The sequence below is a fragment of the Carassius carassius genome, chromosome 4 (genome assembly GCF_963082965.1).
Source record: "Carassius carassius chromosome 4, fCarCar2.1, whole genome shotgun sequence".
In the NCBI taxonomy this organism is placed as follows: Eukaryota; Metazoa; Chordata; class Actinopteri; order Cypriniformes; family Cyprinidae; genus Carassius; species Carassius carassius.
Window position 1 is genome coordinate 19,429,790 of NC_081758.1, and position 16,804 is coordinate 19,446,593.

Consider the following 16,804-nt stretch of genomic DNA (forward strand, 5'->3'; position numbering starts at 1 on the left):
CAAAACAGACTTTTGAATATTTCACAAACTGACAAAAGTTCAAACAAAAACAATAAAATACTTTGGTCAATGAAGACAATATATATATATATATATATATAATTTTTTTTTTTTTTTTTTTTTTTTTTTTTTGTAAACTAGTTTTATACTGGAAAAAGTAAAACGTTAGCAAAGGTTTTATTCTGGATTATTACAACCAACAACACAACTGGGCCTTTCAATGCATACAGTACAAGGGCTGTCCAGAGAGTATCCAGCCAAAGCTGTACTGTAGGTGGTTTGAGTCAGCTGGGTGATTTGATGTTTTACCAAAAAAACTCGGCACGAAACATGATGCATGGGCGGGCATATTGTCGTAATGAAGTTACCAAACACCAGTTGCCTATAGCTGCAAACAATTTCATCAGATTGCATCTCATATTTTTCATATTACATGGCTCGATACTTTTACAGACAGCTCTTTTATTTACAGACCTCACAACAACTGATCCTTTCCACTAAAGTCCTTATTATGACAGTGTCATCATAGTCAAGAGCAAAGACAGATATCCGGTTCCCTCTTGCTACAAACTAAAACCTTACATATCTACCAAATTTACCATTTCATCTTAAAGCAACATTAGTGATATGAGGTAAACATCCCACACAGCTAGTGATATACATTTCAAGGACAGATGAAGACCAATATTTCCCACATTCTGAACTTATCCAGGGGTGCATTTCCCAAAAGCATAGTTGCTAACTAAGTTAGCAACTTTGTTGGTTGCAATACAATTTCCCATTGCCAACCAACTAAGTTGCTAACAGGTTAGCAACTATGCTTTTGGGAAACGCACCCCAGATTAGTAGCTGATGTTGGGAACACATGCAGGGACAAAGGTTAAAGTCTGCAGACACCTGGATAAGCCAACAGGAGTCTGGACCGGCAAAATACAGAAAAAAAACCCTCCTCACATTCTCATTCATTTGCCTATAGTCCAACTTTCATACACAAGGAAATGGCCAAACCCAAAGTTCCCTGCATCATTTTATGCATCTGGTAAAAACAAGCTTCACTACCACTTTCTCAGCCATCTCTATATGGAGGAAACTCTGCTGTAGAGATGACATCAGCCATGCTGTAATGTCCTGACATCACTGCATTAACAGGTAATGAGTCCAAAGCCTCATTTTGCCAAGTCTGCAGTCTCTAACAGAATACACTGAGAAAACTGATTTGTTAAGACATCCCATAATGAACAGTTTTCTAAACTAAATGGATCCCCATTATCTGTATTGAAACCATTTCTGCCAGATTGAGGCAAAAAAAAACTTCTAATGCTGCTTCTATGGTGTAGTGTATGCAATGGTTACTGCTTGGAGCTGCTTGACTGCTTGACAAAAAAAAATTGTCAATAGTGAAGTCTTACTGAGCACAATGTGGACCAGATTGAACCATCAAGAAAGTAATATTCTTTCTCTCAGAACCACAGTGATGAGAATTCCCCTGTCTGTTGCCATTAAACAGGATTGCTAAAGGCAATTTGGACTCATTACAAGGGCAATCCAAAGAACACAAGGCTAAATCGCTGCTGTATGGTACTGTAGTATCCATCCAAAATGTTACAATTATTTCAATACTCCCTGTAAAATCACCAAACAGGGCAGGCAGTTTTGTTTTCAGAACTGAAAGCATTTTCAGACAGAGTAAGAGCACAAAGGTTTTGAAAGTATCAAGAAATTGACATTATCAGAGAATGACAGAAAGGATCATGGGTAAATTTTTAACATAAAGAACCATACTTTTCAGGACCCTGGACAGCACTTGTAAGAGATCTTTACATCTAGAATGATAATTATAACAATAACTACAGAAATAAAGTTTTAAAAATCATTGCAATTCTATGAAAATAAGCAAGTCCACACAACACTATACAATATCATTAGAATTACTAAACAGAATGCCAGTTATTATCTTTACAGTTGTTCTTCTTGGTATATATACTTAGCAGTTTTACTGCCTTTAATGTCAATTTATGTATAATGATAAATGATGACCATTATTCTTTCTGTGCCGAAAAACAAACATTACACTATACACTTAACCACAGAGCCACAGAAAGTAAGAACATATACTTTTCATTTCATGTTACATGTAGGGCTGGGTATCGAGTGTTTTAGGCACAAACCAAATTGCCTCAATACCATCGAGTATCGACAAATGTCTTGTCGTTCGGTACCAAATTTCAAATAAAAAAAATCACATTAGCTCTCTTAAAACACCCTATAGTGCTATATTAATCAAAAAAGTTGATTAAGGTGAGCTAGCTGGAGCTGTAATCAATGCAAACCAAACTATTTTGTATTTATTTATTTATTTTGCATTCACTAATAAAATGATTGTATCATTAACTAGCTCCACACAGCGTTATAGCAGAAAATCAAGTTGTAATTCTAACTGAAAGCAAGACCACTGAGGTGAACCACATCATTGCAGGCCCTTACATTAGGTTAAACGACTATTATAAATTATTGTTTCAGCCCTAATACCTAAGGGGTTAATCTCGTCATTATCAGTGCGCCAATAAACATGCAGGATGCTTAATGTGCCTAAAACAAATACTGGTGATTGGCTCTAGTGAGGCATCAAGTTAAATCACACTGGTTACATCCAGAGACGTGGAGGTTGAAGTGTATAAGGATGTCCATGGATATAAGGCTACATCTAGGGCATTTTTGTTTTAAACTGAGTTTTGAGTAAAAACTTCAGCTTCAAACTGAGTTGAAAACGAAATCAAGGTATCATTATTGGTATCGGTATTGATATCTACATTTTTTTAACAATACCCAACCCTAGTTACATGCTCACATTTATATAAAATAATGTTTAAACATAATACAACGTGGCCCTGCCTTGCACATCTCTTTAATATCAATTATCAATGAGATTGATAGGCTATTTTAAGCCAGTTTGTTCAGAAAGCATGTGGAAACCTCAGAGGAAAAAATCTTACCTGATGTGTGATCAGAATCAGTGGTGGTGTCCATGGCCTCTGTTAGTGTCTCCCTGGATGCCTCTGAAGGGTCTGATGTAGCTTCTTCATGTGATGTTTCATGGTCAATAAATGAAGGTGTTGCTTTTGCTGCTCCTGCAGCAACTGTAGCTGAACTGGGTGTTGTCAAACCCAGTGACTTTGTAACATGGCCAGTCAGTTCAACAGTTTTGCTTTCTGAAGAGCTGGTGAATGTTTGAGATGCCTTCTGTGTAGATTTGGAGGTTCTTGTAGTTGCTATAGATTCTCCAGGTTGTGAGCTTTGCATTAAAACAGCTGATGTAACTGTAGAATCATTGATGGTAACTCCACTGGAGGTCTCTGGAGGTTCAGGTTCTGGGCTGGTAGATCTCTGTGTAGACAGAGGTGGGGGGTTCACCATAACAACACCAACCCCAGTCTCATCTTCATACTCCGAGAACACAGTAGACTTAGCACTCACAAGAAAAGTGGCCTCTGTTGCCAGTGTAAAAGATGACTGTGTGGAAGCATCTGATTCAGCCTTACCTTTACCAGCACTGGTCTGACCAGCTGTGTGCATCAGAATCTGTGCTGGAGATTTTGTGATGGATTCACTAAGAGAGGGCAATAAAGTTTTGTGTCCAGATTTTTCAGTGTTTACTGTGACTTCAGTGGCCTCTGATTCTAAAACGCTGTCTCTTGTAACTCCAACCAGGATAGACTCCTCTGTTTTGCCAACTGCAAACATCGGTTTTGTACTTAGAGTGTCTGAGAGTAAAATATCAGGCAGAACGGTATTTACTTTAATGATGTTCTTGTCCTCTGTCTCCTCTATGGATTCCTCTATGGCTGTGGGAACTGCAGTAGTAAGTTCTCCACGGATCACATCTCCACGGACTTCTGCTTGATCAACACCCTTCTCAGTGTCAAAATCACTAATATCAAAATCTGGAAGTTTTGTTGTGAGAAAGCCTTCCTCAGATTTTGCACTGACTGATGCTGCAAGAGGTGTGATAAGGGATTCTTGTCTGTCAGGGATGTGGCTTGTCTTTGGTGGTGCCATGCTTGTAGAAAACATAGAAGGGGCATCTGTTGGAGAGAGGTCATCATCAGAGGTGGCCTGTGATTCATGAGATGGACTGGCCTCAGGAGAGAGACTGGAGAGAGTCTGGCCTGTGGTAAAGATTGCAGTAGTGGGCTCCATAGTGGTACCACTATGAACTGTTATATCCACCCAGGAGGAATGGTTGAATAAAAGCTTAGAACCTACAGTAAAAAAAAAGAAGAAGAAGAAGAATGTAACAAGATTGCAACTTCTTGTTTAATGCTTCAGATAAAAGGTAAAGGCAAAAAATATCCTACAATTATATGCAAATTATATATTCAAATAACACATATAAGCAAAACATTTATTTGTTAGATAAATATAATGTACATTGCGGTTAAAAAAACTGTCGTCAGTAAGTAATTTTAAATAGCAACAATATTGCACAATATTGGTGTTTTTACTGTATTTCTGATCAAATGAATACAGCCTTGTTGATATAGATGATTATTTTATTTTATTTAGGAATAATAGAAGTATTAAAATATTATGTTGTTTTTTTTTTTTGTTTTTTGTTTTTTTTTGTTACATGGTTATTACATTAACCAAGCAGAATTGATATCCAAATTACAAATTTGGACAAATCTCTGCCATGGGAATCTTTCAATTTTCACAGCAGCTTCCAAATGTCATCTCTTGGGACATTATGCTTGATTGTATGATTATTATAATTAAATTATTATGAAACATCATCCCAGTACTGCTGAAAGGCGATGATTTGATCATACAATCCCAGAGAGGCCTATATTTCTAACAAATGTTGCAACATACTTGGGTGATAAAGCTTGTCAAATTGTTTCAATCTGAAAATGATTTTTACTGTAACTCCATAAAAAGGAAAATAAGAACATGATCGTTTTTGCACAACTTTCTATGTACAGACAGCTCTTTGAACATTTAATTATATGCAGTGCACGATTTTACATATATAAAGGTTGGCGTGAATAGCACATCAGATTAACTCAGATTAACTTGGCTTTAAACCATTCAGTGGATTTCTTTCATGAATGATGAATGGTGTCAGAATGGTTACAACAACCTAACAATTGTTTTGCAAATTGATTTCCATGCACACAAACATTTTACATGCTTAAATGGCTTTTAATTACCCTGAATTCACAAAAAAACATAATCTTCAGATATAAAAAGCCAGCAACTAAGGCTCCAGCTGTTCTCCATTATCTATAGGCTCTCTTTATTCAACTGATGTCAGCCATGAGGTACTTTTTTTTTCATCCTTAATATTTGCAAAGAAGTATGTGCATTTCTCAAAACAATTCGTACAAACAGCGTGTAATTTACTCTTAATCTTACTCAGTACATCTCTCAAAAATAAATATATATGCCAGTGAACATATCGGCGCTATCAGAATACATAGTCTGTGTCATTGTTCACAAACAAGATCAAGTCAAAATGCTAAGTTGAGTTGTCAGCATGGTCCACAGTGGCCCTAATTTCATCTGATATGCTCCTATTTTTTACCTGTTTTGCCTTTGCACCTTTCCACCATGCATCCTTACTCCTATTACACCTCTCAGCTGTTGATCCTGATCATTTCCTGGATGTTCATCGAATGTCAGAATTTTGAACTAGTGTGGTGTCCACTGTGTATGCATTCCAATCAGTTTTTCTCAGTCACTATGATGCATTTCTCAAATCGGAAATGAAATTCTCAAAACTACTTGTACAACCTCCACATCATCTAGTCATTTATACACATCATGACCATCAGACAATGGATCATGTGGATGATGGACATTTTTCTTACAGTTTTTCTCAGTCCACATCATCTAGCCCCTTAGCACATCATAAAACCAGTTTCTCATTCTTTTGAACAAGTTGCGATTGCTTTTGTACATTCATGCAATTGATTACGCACATTGATCTGCGGTTTCCTACATTATCAGTTGCTAATGTCATGTTGCCCAAAATGTATTATATAGTTTTCTGTGCAATAGTCTTACCCCTCAAAACATCTAGTCTTTAGTTCATCGTATAAGTCATTAAATCCAAAATAGTTGCAACATGACATTAGCAACTGATAATGGAGCAAACCACAGATAAATGTGCATAATCAATTGCATAAATGTACAAAAGCAATCGCAACTTGTTCACAAGAATGAGAAACTGGTTTTATGATGTGTATAAATGACTAGATGGTGTGGAGGTTGTACAAGTAGTTTTGAGAATTTAATTTCTGATTTGAGAAATGAACCAAAGTGAAATTTGGTCAGACCACAAGTAAATGTGAAACTGGGAATTCTATCCAGTCTCTTTCAATCAAAATCCTACATACTTTTGAAATGGTCCTGGATATATGGCATACATAAGCATATGGCATACTGTTCAATACAGTAGTTTGCATCAGAACTTTCCTTCAGAGTACACTGTTATATTGACAACATGACTAAGCAATTTGACTGTCTTATCCATAAACTATGACACAAGGACTTGTCATTCTGATGGCACTGACATGTTCATTGACACAGATATTTATTTTTGAGAGATGAACTAAGGATTTTGAGCAAGAGACTGGCTCTTGCAGGTAATCCATGATGTTTTGCTATTTGTACGAGTTGTTTTGAGAAATGCACTTACTGTTTTGCAAATGTCAGGGACGATTCAAGAAATGTACCAAAGCTACTGAGAAAAACTGTAAAGATTAATGAGATTCAACTTTGAGCTATTTCAGAGAACTGGTTTATAATTGGCATGATCTACATTTTACTTCATTTTTTAAATATTTTATTTAACCTTTATTTAACCAGGAAAGTCCCATTGAGGTTAAAAACCTCTTTTTCAAGGGAGTCCTGGCCAGGAGGCAGCAAAAACACAGTCAATTACATTTATAAAAGTTATACAATACAAATAATTAAAAACATTTACAATTTAAACAGGTAATTTCAGGTTCTCTCAATCTGGACTTAAAAGCATTTAAGGAAATAAGTTCAGATAATTTCAAGTTTTTTTGCAAAAAGTTCCATGCAGAAGGAGTAGACAAAAGCCCTTTTTCCCAGTTCTGTACGGGCAAATGGAACAAAGAGCAGCAAGTGATCATTTGATCGCAATGAATAAGAACCAACACTTCTCCATGTGATTAAACTACAGATGTAGGATGGCAAAAGACCAAGCATGGCCTTATAGATAAAAGTATGCCAGTGCCCTGATCTCCTGTTGGACAATGATGGCCATCCCACTCTGGAATATAATTCACAAAGATGGGTCAAGTTTTTACAATTTGTAATAAATCTCAGAGACGCATGATAAACAGTGTCAATCTTATACAGACATTGTGCTGAAGCGGTCCTATACACCAGGTCTCCATAATCTAAGACAGATAAAAATGTTGCAGTGACTAGCTGCTTTTTTGCTTTAAAAGAAAAACAAAATTTATTTCAAAAGAAAAAGGACAGTTTAAGTTTGACTTTCTTCACAAGGTTGTCTATATGAGAATGAGAGAAATGAGAGCATCATCAAGCCAGATACCAAGGTACTTATAAGAATGAACCACCTCTATGACACTTCCAGTCAAAGTGAACACAGGAGGAGGAGCTTGAGAAACCTTCTTAGTATTACTAAACAGCATCAGTTTGGTCTTATCAGCATTGAGAACCAGTTTAAGCTGCATAAGCATACGTGGAACCACATCAAAAGCTTTCTGCAAAGACTCAACCGCTTTAGCTGGGGACGATCCAAAACAATAAATAATCGTGTCATCAGCATAGAAATGCATATTAGCATCTGACACATTGTGGCCTAGTTCATTTATATACATAATAAACAAGAGAGGACCTAATATTGAGCCTTGTGGCACCCCCTTGTGGACCTTCACTAATGCAGAACATAGACCATCACATTTAATGCACTGAGTCCTGTCACTCAGATAATTCATGAACCAGGAAACTACACAATCAGACAATCCCAGACAAAGAAGCCTTTGCTTTAAAACAGCATGGTCCACTGTGTCAAAAGCTTTCAACAGATCAAGAAAAAGTGATGCACATAATTGCTTTCTATCAAGAGCGACAAGTATGTCATTAATTACTTTTGTAACAGCAGTGATGGTACTGTGCTTTTTTCTGAAGCCTGACTGCAGTTTAGAAAGGAGTTCATTTGAGTATAAAAACTTTTTTATTTGGTCTGAAACAAGGGATTCTAAAATTTTTGACAAAACACACAAATTAGATATAGGCCGATAGTTAGTTAAAACTGCTGGATCACCTCCTTTAAACAAGGGAGTAACAAAAGCTGACTTCCAAACTGATGGTATTTCATTGTTTTGAATTGACAGGTTAAAAATAATTGTAAGGGGCTCTGCAACAAAATCAGCTGCCTTTTTCAAAAAGTAAGGCTCTATTAAATCTGGTCCAGGAGGTTTTCTGTGATCTAATGCTTTAAGAGCTCCATGCACATGCTGCACAGTAAAAGAAACAAAATTAAAAGACTCTCCAGAAAACACTGAGGAGTATGTGCATGGAGTGACAGCGACTACTCCTGTCGACTCGGACAGAGAACCAACTGATACAAAATGCTCATTAAAGCAATTTAAGACATCAACTCTGTCGTAGACTGGGAGAGAGTTTTTTAAGACAAATTTTGGCAGGACTTCATTACTTTTATTCACAGAAAGAGACTTGATGACTTTCCAAAATTTCTGTGGATTATTGAGGTTTTCACTTGTGACTGATAAATAATATTATGATTTAGCCTTTTTGATAAGAGAGGTACATTTATTTCTTAGTTGTCTGAAAATGGACCAGTCAGTGGCAGAATCACCATTTCTAGCTTTAGCCCATGCCACAATTCGCTGATGGATAATGTCTAAAGTCAAGATTTACCTCCACAATCCATGGTAATTTTTCAAAAGATCCAATAGAAATGTGGAGAAAATATGCTTTGAAAGTTTATGACAACTAAACTATTTTGCATTTAATGACTTATACGATGAACTAAAGACTAGACGTAACATGGGGGGTAAAACTATTGCAAAGACTACATATTACATTTTGAGCAACATGACATTAGCAAGTGAAAATGTAGGAAACTGCAGATAAATATACATAATCAATTGCATGAATGTACCGAAGCAATTTCAACTTGTTCAAAATAATTAGAAACTGCTTTTATGATGTGTGAAGGGACTAGATGATGTGGACTGAGAAAAACGGTAAGAAAAATGTCCATCATCCACATGATGCATTGTCTGATGGTCTATGGGATGCTACTGTGTAGCAAGGTGTGGTGAGAGGCAAAAACACAACATTTGTCATCCTAATCCAGCCTGATTAGCCTGTGATTTTATGCAGCTCCTTCACTATATTAAACATGCATGGTCATCAAATGGCAGAAGAACATGAGAACCAAATCCACCACGTAAGAGAAGACAATTTAACATACTTAATTGCCTGTTGGACCAGCGAGGCTTGACGGAGTTGAAACAGACCAAACAAACACCAAGGTCATAGTGTCGAGGGTTAGGGTTAACCCCAGGTCCATTACTTATCACAGCAGTCACTGGCTGTCATTCTGGGTGAGTGCCCTGCCTAGCATGGGGTAGGTTGTCTAAATTAGCCTCAGTAGAAAAGATAAACCCCCCAGGTCAGGGGTTAGCGACACCCACTGTTTTTGGAGCTGTGGTAGTAGCGTTCTCCTTCATCCACATGTCTGTTCAGATAAGCGCTGGTGCAAATGACAGGAAGGAATGAAAGTCTGACAGCGGAAAAAGGCAGAAAAAGAAAAGTAGCAGGTAATACCTAAGCACTCTTTCATCTTTGTTGATGGTTGTAGGCTTGTGCTTTGTTATGAAAAATTTATGTTATGCAACAGAGAAAACATAAAGCTCAACATAGCAGTATTATCAAGATTTGAGCTAAAAAAGGAAAATCAATAATACCGTTGTAAGATTTTATTGCTGACTGAATTAAATATGTTGTTATCGTAAATAATCTTAGAAATTATTTTGGGGAATTTGGTCTTTTCAAGAAGGTGTCAGCTGATATCTGGGATGCACTATCCTCAATAACTACTATAATGTTAGGGTGAAAAGCGATAAACAGCTAATTTTATAATAACGATTAAAAGACTACAAAATAAAATCAGGCATTTAAATCCAACAAGTGATATTAGGCATAAAAACATAATGTACAACATAAAAATTTTATATTCATTTACATTTAACAATTATTAAATTCTTATTGTTTTCAGAGATTAATTTTAGGTGAGAATCAGATAAAATCAAAAGTAATCAGGATGCAAAATTATCACAAGTAAATATCCAATATTTGGCTGCTAATATATATATATATATCAGTGCAAATTTTATGATATCAATAAGCAAAATCCATCACTAGTTGATTTGCCTATTACCAGCATAGAAAATATTTGCTCAAATGCGTAACCAAAATGGCCATAGACTTTGACAAGTCTCAGTGCTGTTTATCTTTCAAGACCGTTCCCCCGGTTGCATAATATTGTTATGAGGTCATCAAAACTGATGGGAACATCATCAAGTCTTTCTGAAGTTTGAGTACCCATAACACCGAAAGGCAAAGTCTGACAAGCATCTGTCATCAAGCCACAAAGCACTACAGTGAAATAACGGACCTCTGGATGTTTAAACCCTCTTGTTAACCAAGCCCAGTTTAGTTTCCTTAGAAACGGGCGGCAACCCAGAATGCAGCAGAGTGAGGTCAGTGAATCACTTGAGAATGAGCAACTCTCATGTAAACTTTTCCACACCAGGCGTACCTCAATTAACAAAAAGTTGTGCACTTTGACTAATATTCTGCTTTGATTTACTGCCCTTCAGAGGCATTCACAGTAAATGTGGAACTCATGTTTATGTGTGTAATGGGGTGAGGGCTCCATAATACGCATACTAAGAGAAGTGACGTCAAAAGAGCTGGTAAATTGGCTGTTCTCGCAACCATTCAGGTGTTAATTTACTACACCATAAACAATTAATAAGTTCAGTGCATTTACCTTTGAAACAGTAAGCTCCTAGCCTCATACTGGGATCTGGGAAGCCTGTTTGGTTTTGGTAGCGGTACATGGTGCGGACACCCAGCAGACCACCACCGCACTGACTTCTGGGTATGGAGACAGGGTGGCGAGCGCTGCCATCAGACAGCCATCCGTAATCACAGCGGTCCAGGCCCTGTCTCCAGGCAGCGTGGAGTTGACCAGGTGAGGCCAGCTCTGCATTCATGCTTTCACACTCAGCCTTGGCCTCATCCAAGGTCATCTTACGCATTGTGGGCGCAAAGAAAACATTACCTGAAGTAAAAAATACAGAAAAAAATAAACACTGAATATTATATCTGAAATAAGCTGAATTTTGAGATTGCTAACAAGTATTTTCAAAGTGCCAGTCAATGAATGAAAATCCAGATATTGGGTGGAGGGGGAAAGCCCTAATATCACGACAAATGCAAATTCATTAAACAGTTTTCAAAAAAGAGAGAATTGTTTTCCATAAGCAAATGCTGTGGTGAATCAAATGAAAATAAAAATGAGGGGGAGTTGTTTTCGCCCAGTCTTGGGTGTTGCTGTCAAAAGCTAGAACTGAGGTTTTTATGATGTCTATGTAATTAACAGCAGAACAGTAAAGACATACCCAGATCTTCTTTCGTAAGGGAGTGAGACATATTAAAGACCACAACATACAATACAAAAGAGTGTTAATTTCATGAATTCATTTTCCATTTGTTACTGATGTTAGATGTTTTTCATGCCTTTGTTATAACATGGAGCTGAACTTAGCACATATTAAGAATAACAAGTCTCCTGACAAATTATGAGAAAACCTTTGTTTTGTCATTTTTGGGTCATCCTTAAGTTTTGTAAGAAATAGAATTCTCTACAATTAACATTTTCACATCCTTATTAGTAACTGAAAATGCGACTTTAAATATAAGTATGTAACTTGCGTGATTTTTGTCTTGGTCTGATAAGTCAGCGTACATTTGTCAAAACATGCTTTCACTGAAAATAGAACTGCAAAGAGACAGATTTGCTTAAAAATTAAAAACATAAAAAAACCTTCTCTTTTGTGGCAGCTAAAATATTGAAAGCTTACACTTCAATGTTTAATACCACAGCCAAAATGGTCGATACTCATTTTTGGCTAACCGCAGTTTAGAACCACATTAAATATGTCAGCATAGAGCAAATAAAATAGATAAACTACTGCTCTTTCACATAACCACAGAACTGCTGGCCTTGTCAACAAGGGTTTTTTGTTGCCGTTTTTTTTGTTGATGTTGTTGTTATTATTATTATTAATATTATTAAAATTTAAATTAAAATAAAAACAAATGTTGGAAAAAAAAAATAGCATGTATAGTAAAATCCGTACCCTCGAGTTTATCCACATAGCAGTACACGTCGAAGGTCTCTGTGGGCCTGCGTTTGCCATATGACCTGACACCAGGTTTTCCAGGTAGATTTCCAAAGCAGCCTGGCCTTGGTCTAGTGATTGGATATCTACAGATAGAAATAATCCACACAGAGGAAAAAGTTTCTCATGACTAAAAAAGTAGTACAGCCTTTGCAATTTCCTTTTTATATCAACATGTTGACATATTGTCTAAAACTTATTAATGAGTTTGCCAATAGAGGAAATAGAAGTACAGACTGTTTGTGTGTGTGTGTGTGTGTGTGTGTGTGTGTGTGTGTGTGTGTGTGTGTGTGTGTGTGTGATGCTTCTAACCTCACTGTTTGATCTGCTATCCAACCAGCATCACACTGATCAAATCCATCCTCATGAGCAGCTCTCAGCTGTTCTGCTGTAGCAATGGTAGCTCCAACATCGCTGCAGGTCTGCACAGCTTGTGCATAGTTCATAATGTATCTGCTGACCTTTGACCTGTAGTGAAACACCACGCCTGTTCAAAAGAAGTAAAACAAACAATAATGAACATGTTCTAACAAAGACCATTCCATCCAGTAACATTTTCAATTAAATGCAGACATATTGTATTACAATCATTGTTGTCAGTGACCACAATAAATATGAAGACTAATAGAAACTGTTTTTTTTTTGTTGTTGTTGTTGTTTTGTTTTTGTTTTGTTTTTTGCAAGTTGCAAGCTGCTTATAAACAAATTAATAAAGCAAGCAGTGTTGGGACATTCATTTGAATATGGGGACATTCCATCCACCCCATAATTGTCACTTTGGAACAAATTCAAATTAAATGAGTAATGGATCTAATTAAAACGGCAGTGTGTCTTTGCTAAGAGTAGGGTGGTGCTGCAGTTCTAGAGCCAAAGCAGTTCAGGGTTGACCCATCCCATCCTTTCACATGGCCTGAGCATAAATCAGCCCATAAAAGATGTGTCCTGCCATCACAGTATATCCAAACAGAGGGAAGACATTAAGAGAGGCAAAGTTTATTGGAATGAATGTGACTTTTTACACTGTAACTGTAATCTGGGAGAGTCCAAAACAACCTTAAAATCCCTCAACAATTTAGATAATCTGTGTTTGTGGGACTTTTAATTGATCAATTAGCTTTAAGGAATTTCCTATATTGGCAGCATATGTGCTTTAGATACAACAATGGTGTCTCTAAAAAGACAAGACAAATTTGAAAGAATATGAGACACATTCAAAAAAACGAAAAATGTATTTGAGAAAAATCTCACCCTCAACATTCAAACTGACTGTGTCTTGTGTGTCTTCAATCCCAAACATCACTTCACAGCGGTATGTTCCAGCATCACTGGCCCGAAGCTTCACCATAGTCAAAGAAGCATCCCCAATGTCTTCTGGATGACTCTGCACAGATACATGGTTCCTGTACCCTGGACCAATCTTAATGACGCCGTTTTGGGTGACAAGAACAGTCGATTCAACACCCCCCTCAATTTTGGTCCATTTGATGCGCAGGTAGTCTGTTCCGGAGGCATTTCTGTTTCGAGGTCCAACAGTGGGGTTGATTGAGAAGAAACATGGAAGGGTCACTTTCCCGGACAACAAGCCGCTGACAGGAGGCATCACCAATAACGTGCTAGAATCTGAGAGAACGAAAGGCATGAGACATTATACACACAGCTGCATCCACCGCGAAGCACAGGAAATTATGCCTTACTGTGTTTATGATAATTGAGCAGAGAATTATTTTACTGCCTCTGTGAAGCCTACGGGTGAGCACACCAGAGAATACTTTCCTGTAGAAGGACAGATAACCTTAAAAGGAGGACGCTGAAAGGATCATAACTGAAAGAAAATCACTGTATACTTGAACCAACAATGTGAGAAATGCTTTGGACAGGTGGGATTACCCCTCAGGGTAGCACACCTCCGTGTGAGAGCATGGCCTCTCAGAGTGATGAAGACAAGCCATCTGTTTGCACCAGACTACAAGAACATCCTAATTAAAAGGTATAGGTGCCTGGAAGTAAACCATTAGAGGCAGCTGGGGGACAATAGTTTGTGGGAATGGGAGTTTAAGGTCTGTTTCACTACTTGCAAACACCAGTCTTATATTAATAAATCAAATTTCCACCCCTACATTCTTAAACTCCTGAACATGTAGAGATGTATAATTACAGATAAACACCTTAATATATAGGTTAAATAAATAAAAACAAAATAATAAATAAATTTTAAAAAAAACTTACCAGATTCAGTCGTAGTTTGGTATATGCAAATCAACCACAGTATGCATTTTATATTCAGCAACATCTTCCAGTCTAGGAGGTGAAGAGAAGAATCATTGAATCATTTGACAAGTCTTTTAATTCTAGTTGTATATACAGAGCTGAATAACATTTGCTATCTATTAAGACTCATGAATGCTGAAAGGCTTTAATCATCTGACTAAAGCGATGTGGTGGTCATACACAGTGTTTCCTCTCAGGGGGTGGGAGGCGGAATTGAGTATTCAATTGCTATAATCCCCTGCGGGGGGTGAAGCACAAACTTTTGCCACCACCACACTACAAATTGGGGCTTACGAGACATCCCACTGACCATATGAAGAAAGTAACATTAAGCAACCCAAAACTTAAGTGCAGTGTGAAAGTTAAAAGTACATGACTTACGTGATAATTAAGGTTTCTTTGTTTCTTTCTTCATAGGATTTCATGCATTTAATTGAACGTTTTATTGTTTATTCCGAGCCTGTTACAGTATGAAAAAGTCAGCTTTTTAAACGTGCCATTTGAAGTTTAACTGCCGCCTCAACGATCAAAGAGGTGAAACGCGCAGTGGTGATGTCATCGCACTTTTGACCACTCTGAATTTCATTACTCAAATCTCATAAAAACCAAGTATAAATAGCAGAAATCATTGTGACAAAAATAGATGGAAGCAAATGTTACAATGCAGGAACACAGCAACAGTATAAAAAAAATCTTCATTAAAAAAAAAGAAACGGACACGTGGGGTCGAAATACTCTCCACTAGACGAAATTGTATCTACTAAGGAAACGATTACAAAGAATTACATGATGCATTAAAATTCTCATTATAATCGAAGAAGTCTGATTTCAGAGACATCATCATTTTTCATTCACACACGCGCTGTACCAATGTCTGCTGCGCGCTCTAGGATTTCGCTCTTGCGCTGCAGTTGGAAGTTCCTCACTCTGTAATAATAACATCTGCGAATAGATATTCAGAACTGCTTGTTCTAAACTAGATGCCCTAAACGGACCTGGAAGCTTTTACTAGTCACGCCCAATTATGGTCAGCATCAGAGATGTGAACGATTGTTAACGAGTCTTTGGCACTGCTTTATCAGTTTACTGGTTCACTTTGGATAATTCTACTCCTGTATTGAGTGAGGTCATGGGGACTTTTAATATCTCTGTGTCTCATTTAAAATATTGCTGAATATTATTTAGGCTACTTCATATTGTAAAATACTATAAAATAATAATTGGAACAATAAATATTGGTGATGGTGATGATGACGATACTGATGATAATAATAATAACAATACGACGAAGGCTAAAAAACAATCGCTAAAAACCACATCAAGTATTTTTAATCATTTAATTATTTCTTTAAATTTCATCATTATGTCGTGATGTGCATTCATACATTTTGCAATAACTGAACCATTCTGACTGACGACAATGTCATAACATACAGACTGCATTACAAAATCATGAATGAAATACTGTACCTTTTTATAATTCCAAACGAAAATCCTTAATCTGACTTAATCCCAGGTCACAGTGAGTCCACATGAAACATTCATACGAGTCCTAATAAGGAAAAAAAAATTGTTCTCCTTTTCCTCAGTTTGATAATTCTCTCTGGACCGTATGTTGCTTGCTGTGGTCTGGACACAAAATGTGAACGCTAACAGCAAATTCAAATCCATTTTACACCCTAAATAACTTCGTCAGGGATTTAGAGGAGGGGCTCACTGCTCACCCGAAAAAGTGAGTGGACACCAAAGCAAAAGGGAGGTGCGGGGAAAGTGACTGGGACACACGTCACATGTGCCCTGACTAGATTAGACAAGGACACACACACACTCACAATGCAAGCACATCTAAATAGACGAAAAGAGAGCTTCACTTTGCCCTACTCACTCCGAATTTAAGTGAATGTTAACCATATAGCAGTGAAACGAATGCTGTTGTAGCCAATAACTCTTTCCCCTCAAATATTAAATCACTGTATATTAATTTATTTTGGATCAAGTCTATCTTTTGAATCGTCTTAATGTGGCTCCTTCTAACAGAC

At 37.1% G+C, this 16,804-nt stretch overlaps 1 protein-coding gene across 1 annotated transcript in view; it reads right to left on the reverse strand.

The window, feature by feature from the left end:
• Positions 1 to 16,392, reverse strand: part of LOC132134833 (versican core protein-like) — a 43,768-nt gene extending 27,376 nt beyond the window's left edge. Inside the window, exons 1-7 of the mRNA XM_059547166.1 lie at positions 16,236 to 16,392; positions 14,724 to 14,795; positions 13,746 to 14,117; positions 12,810 to 12,984; positions 12,456 to 12,583; positions 11,081 to 11,374; positions 2,994 to 4,259 (exon numbers count right to left, since the gene is read on the reverse strand). Of these exons, the coding sequence (XP_059403149.1) occupies positions 2,994 to 4,259; positions 11,081 to 11,374; positions 12,456 to 12,583; positions 12,810 to 12,984; positions 13,746 to 14,117; positions 14,724 to 14,787 (2,299 nt within the window). The 5' untranslated portion in view covers positions 14,788 to 14,795; positions 16,236 to 16,392. The remainder of the gene's footprint in view (positions 1 to 2,993; positions 4,260 to 11,080; positions 11,375 to 12,455; positions 12,584 to 12,809; positions 12,985 to 13,745; positions 14,118 to 14,723; positions 14,796 to 16,235) is intronic.
• Between the last annotated feature and the right edge of the window lie 412 nt (positions 16,393 to 16,804).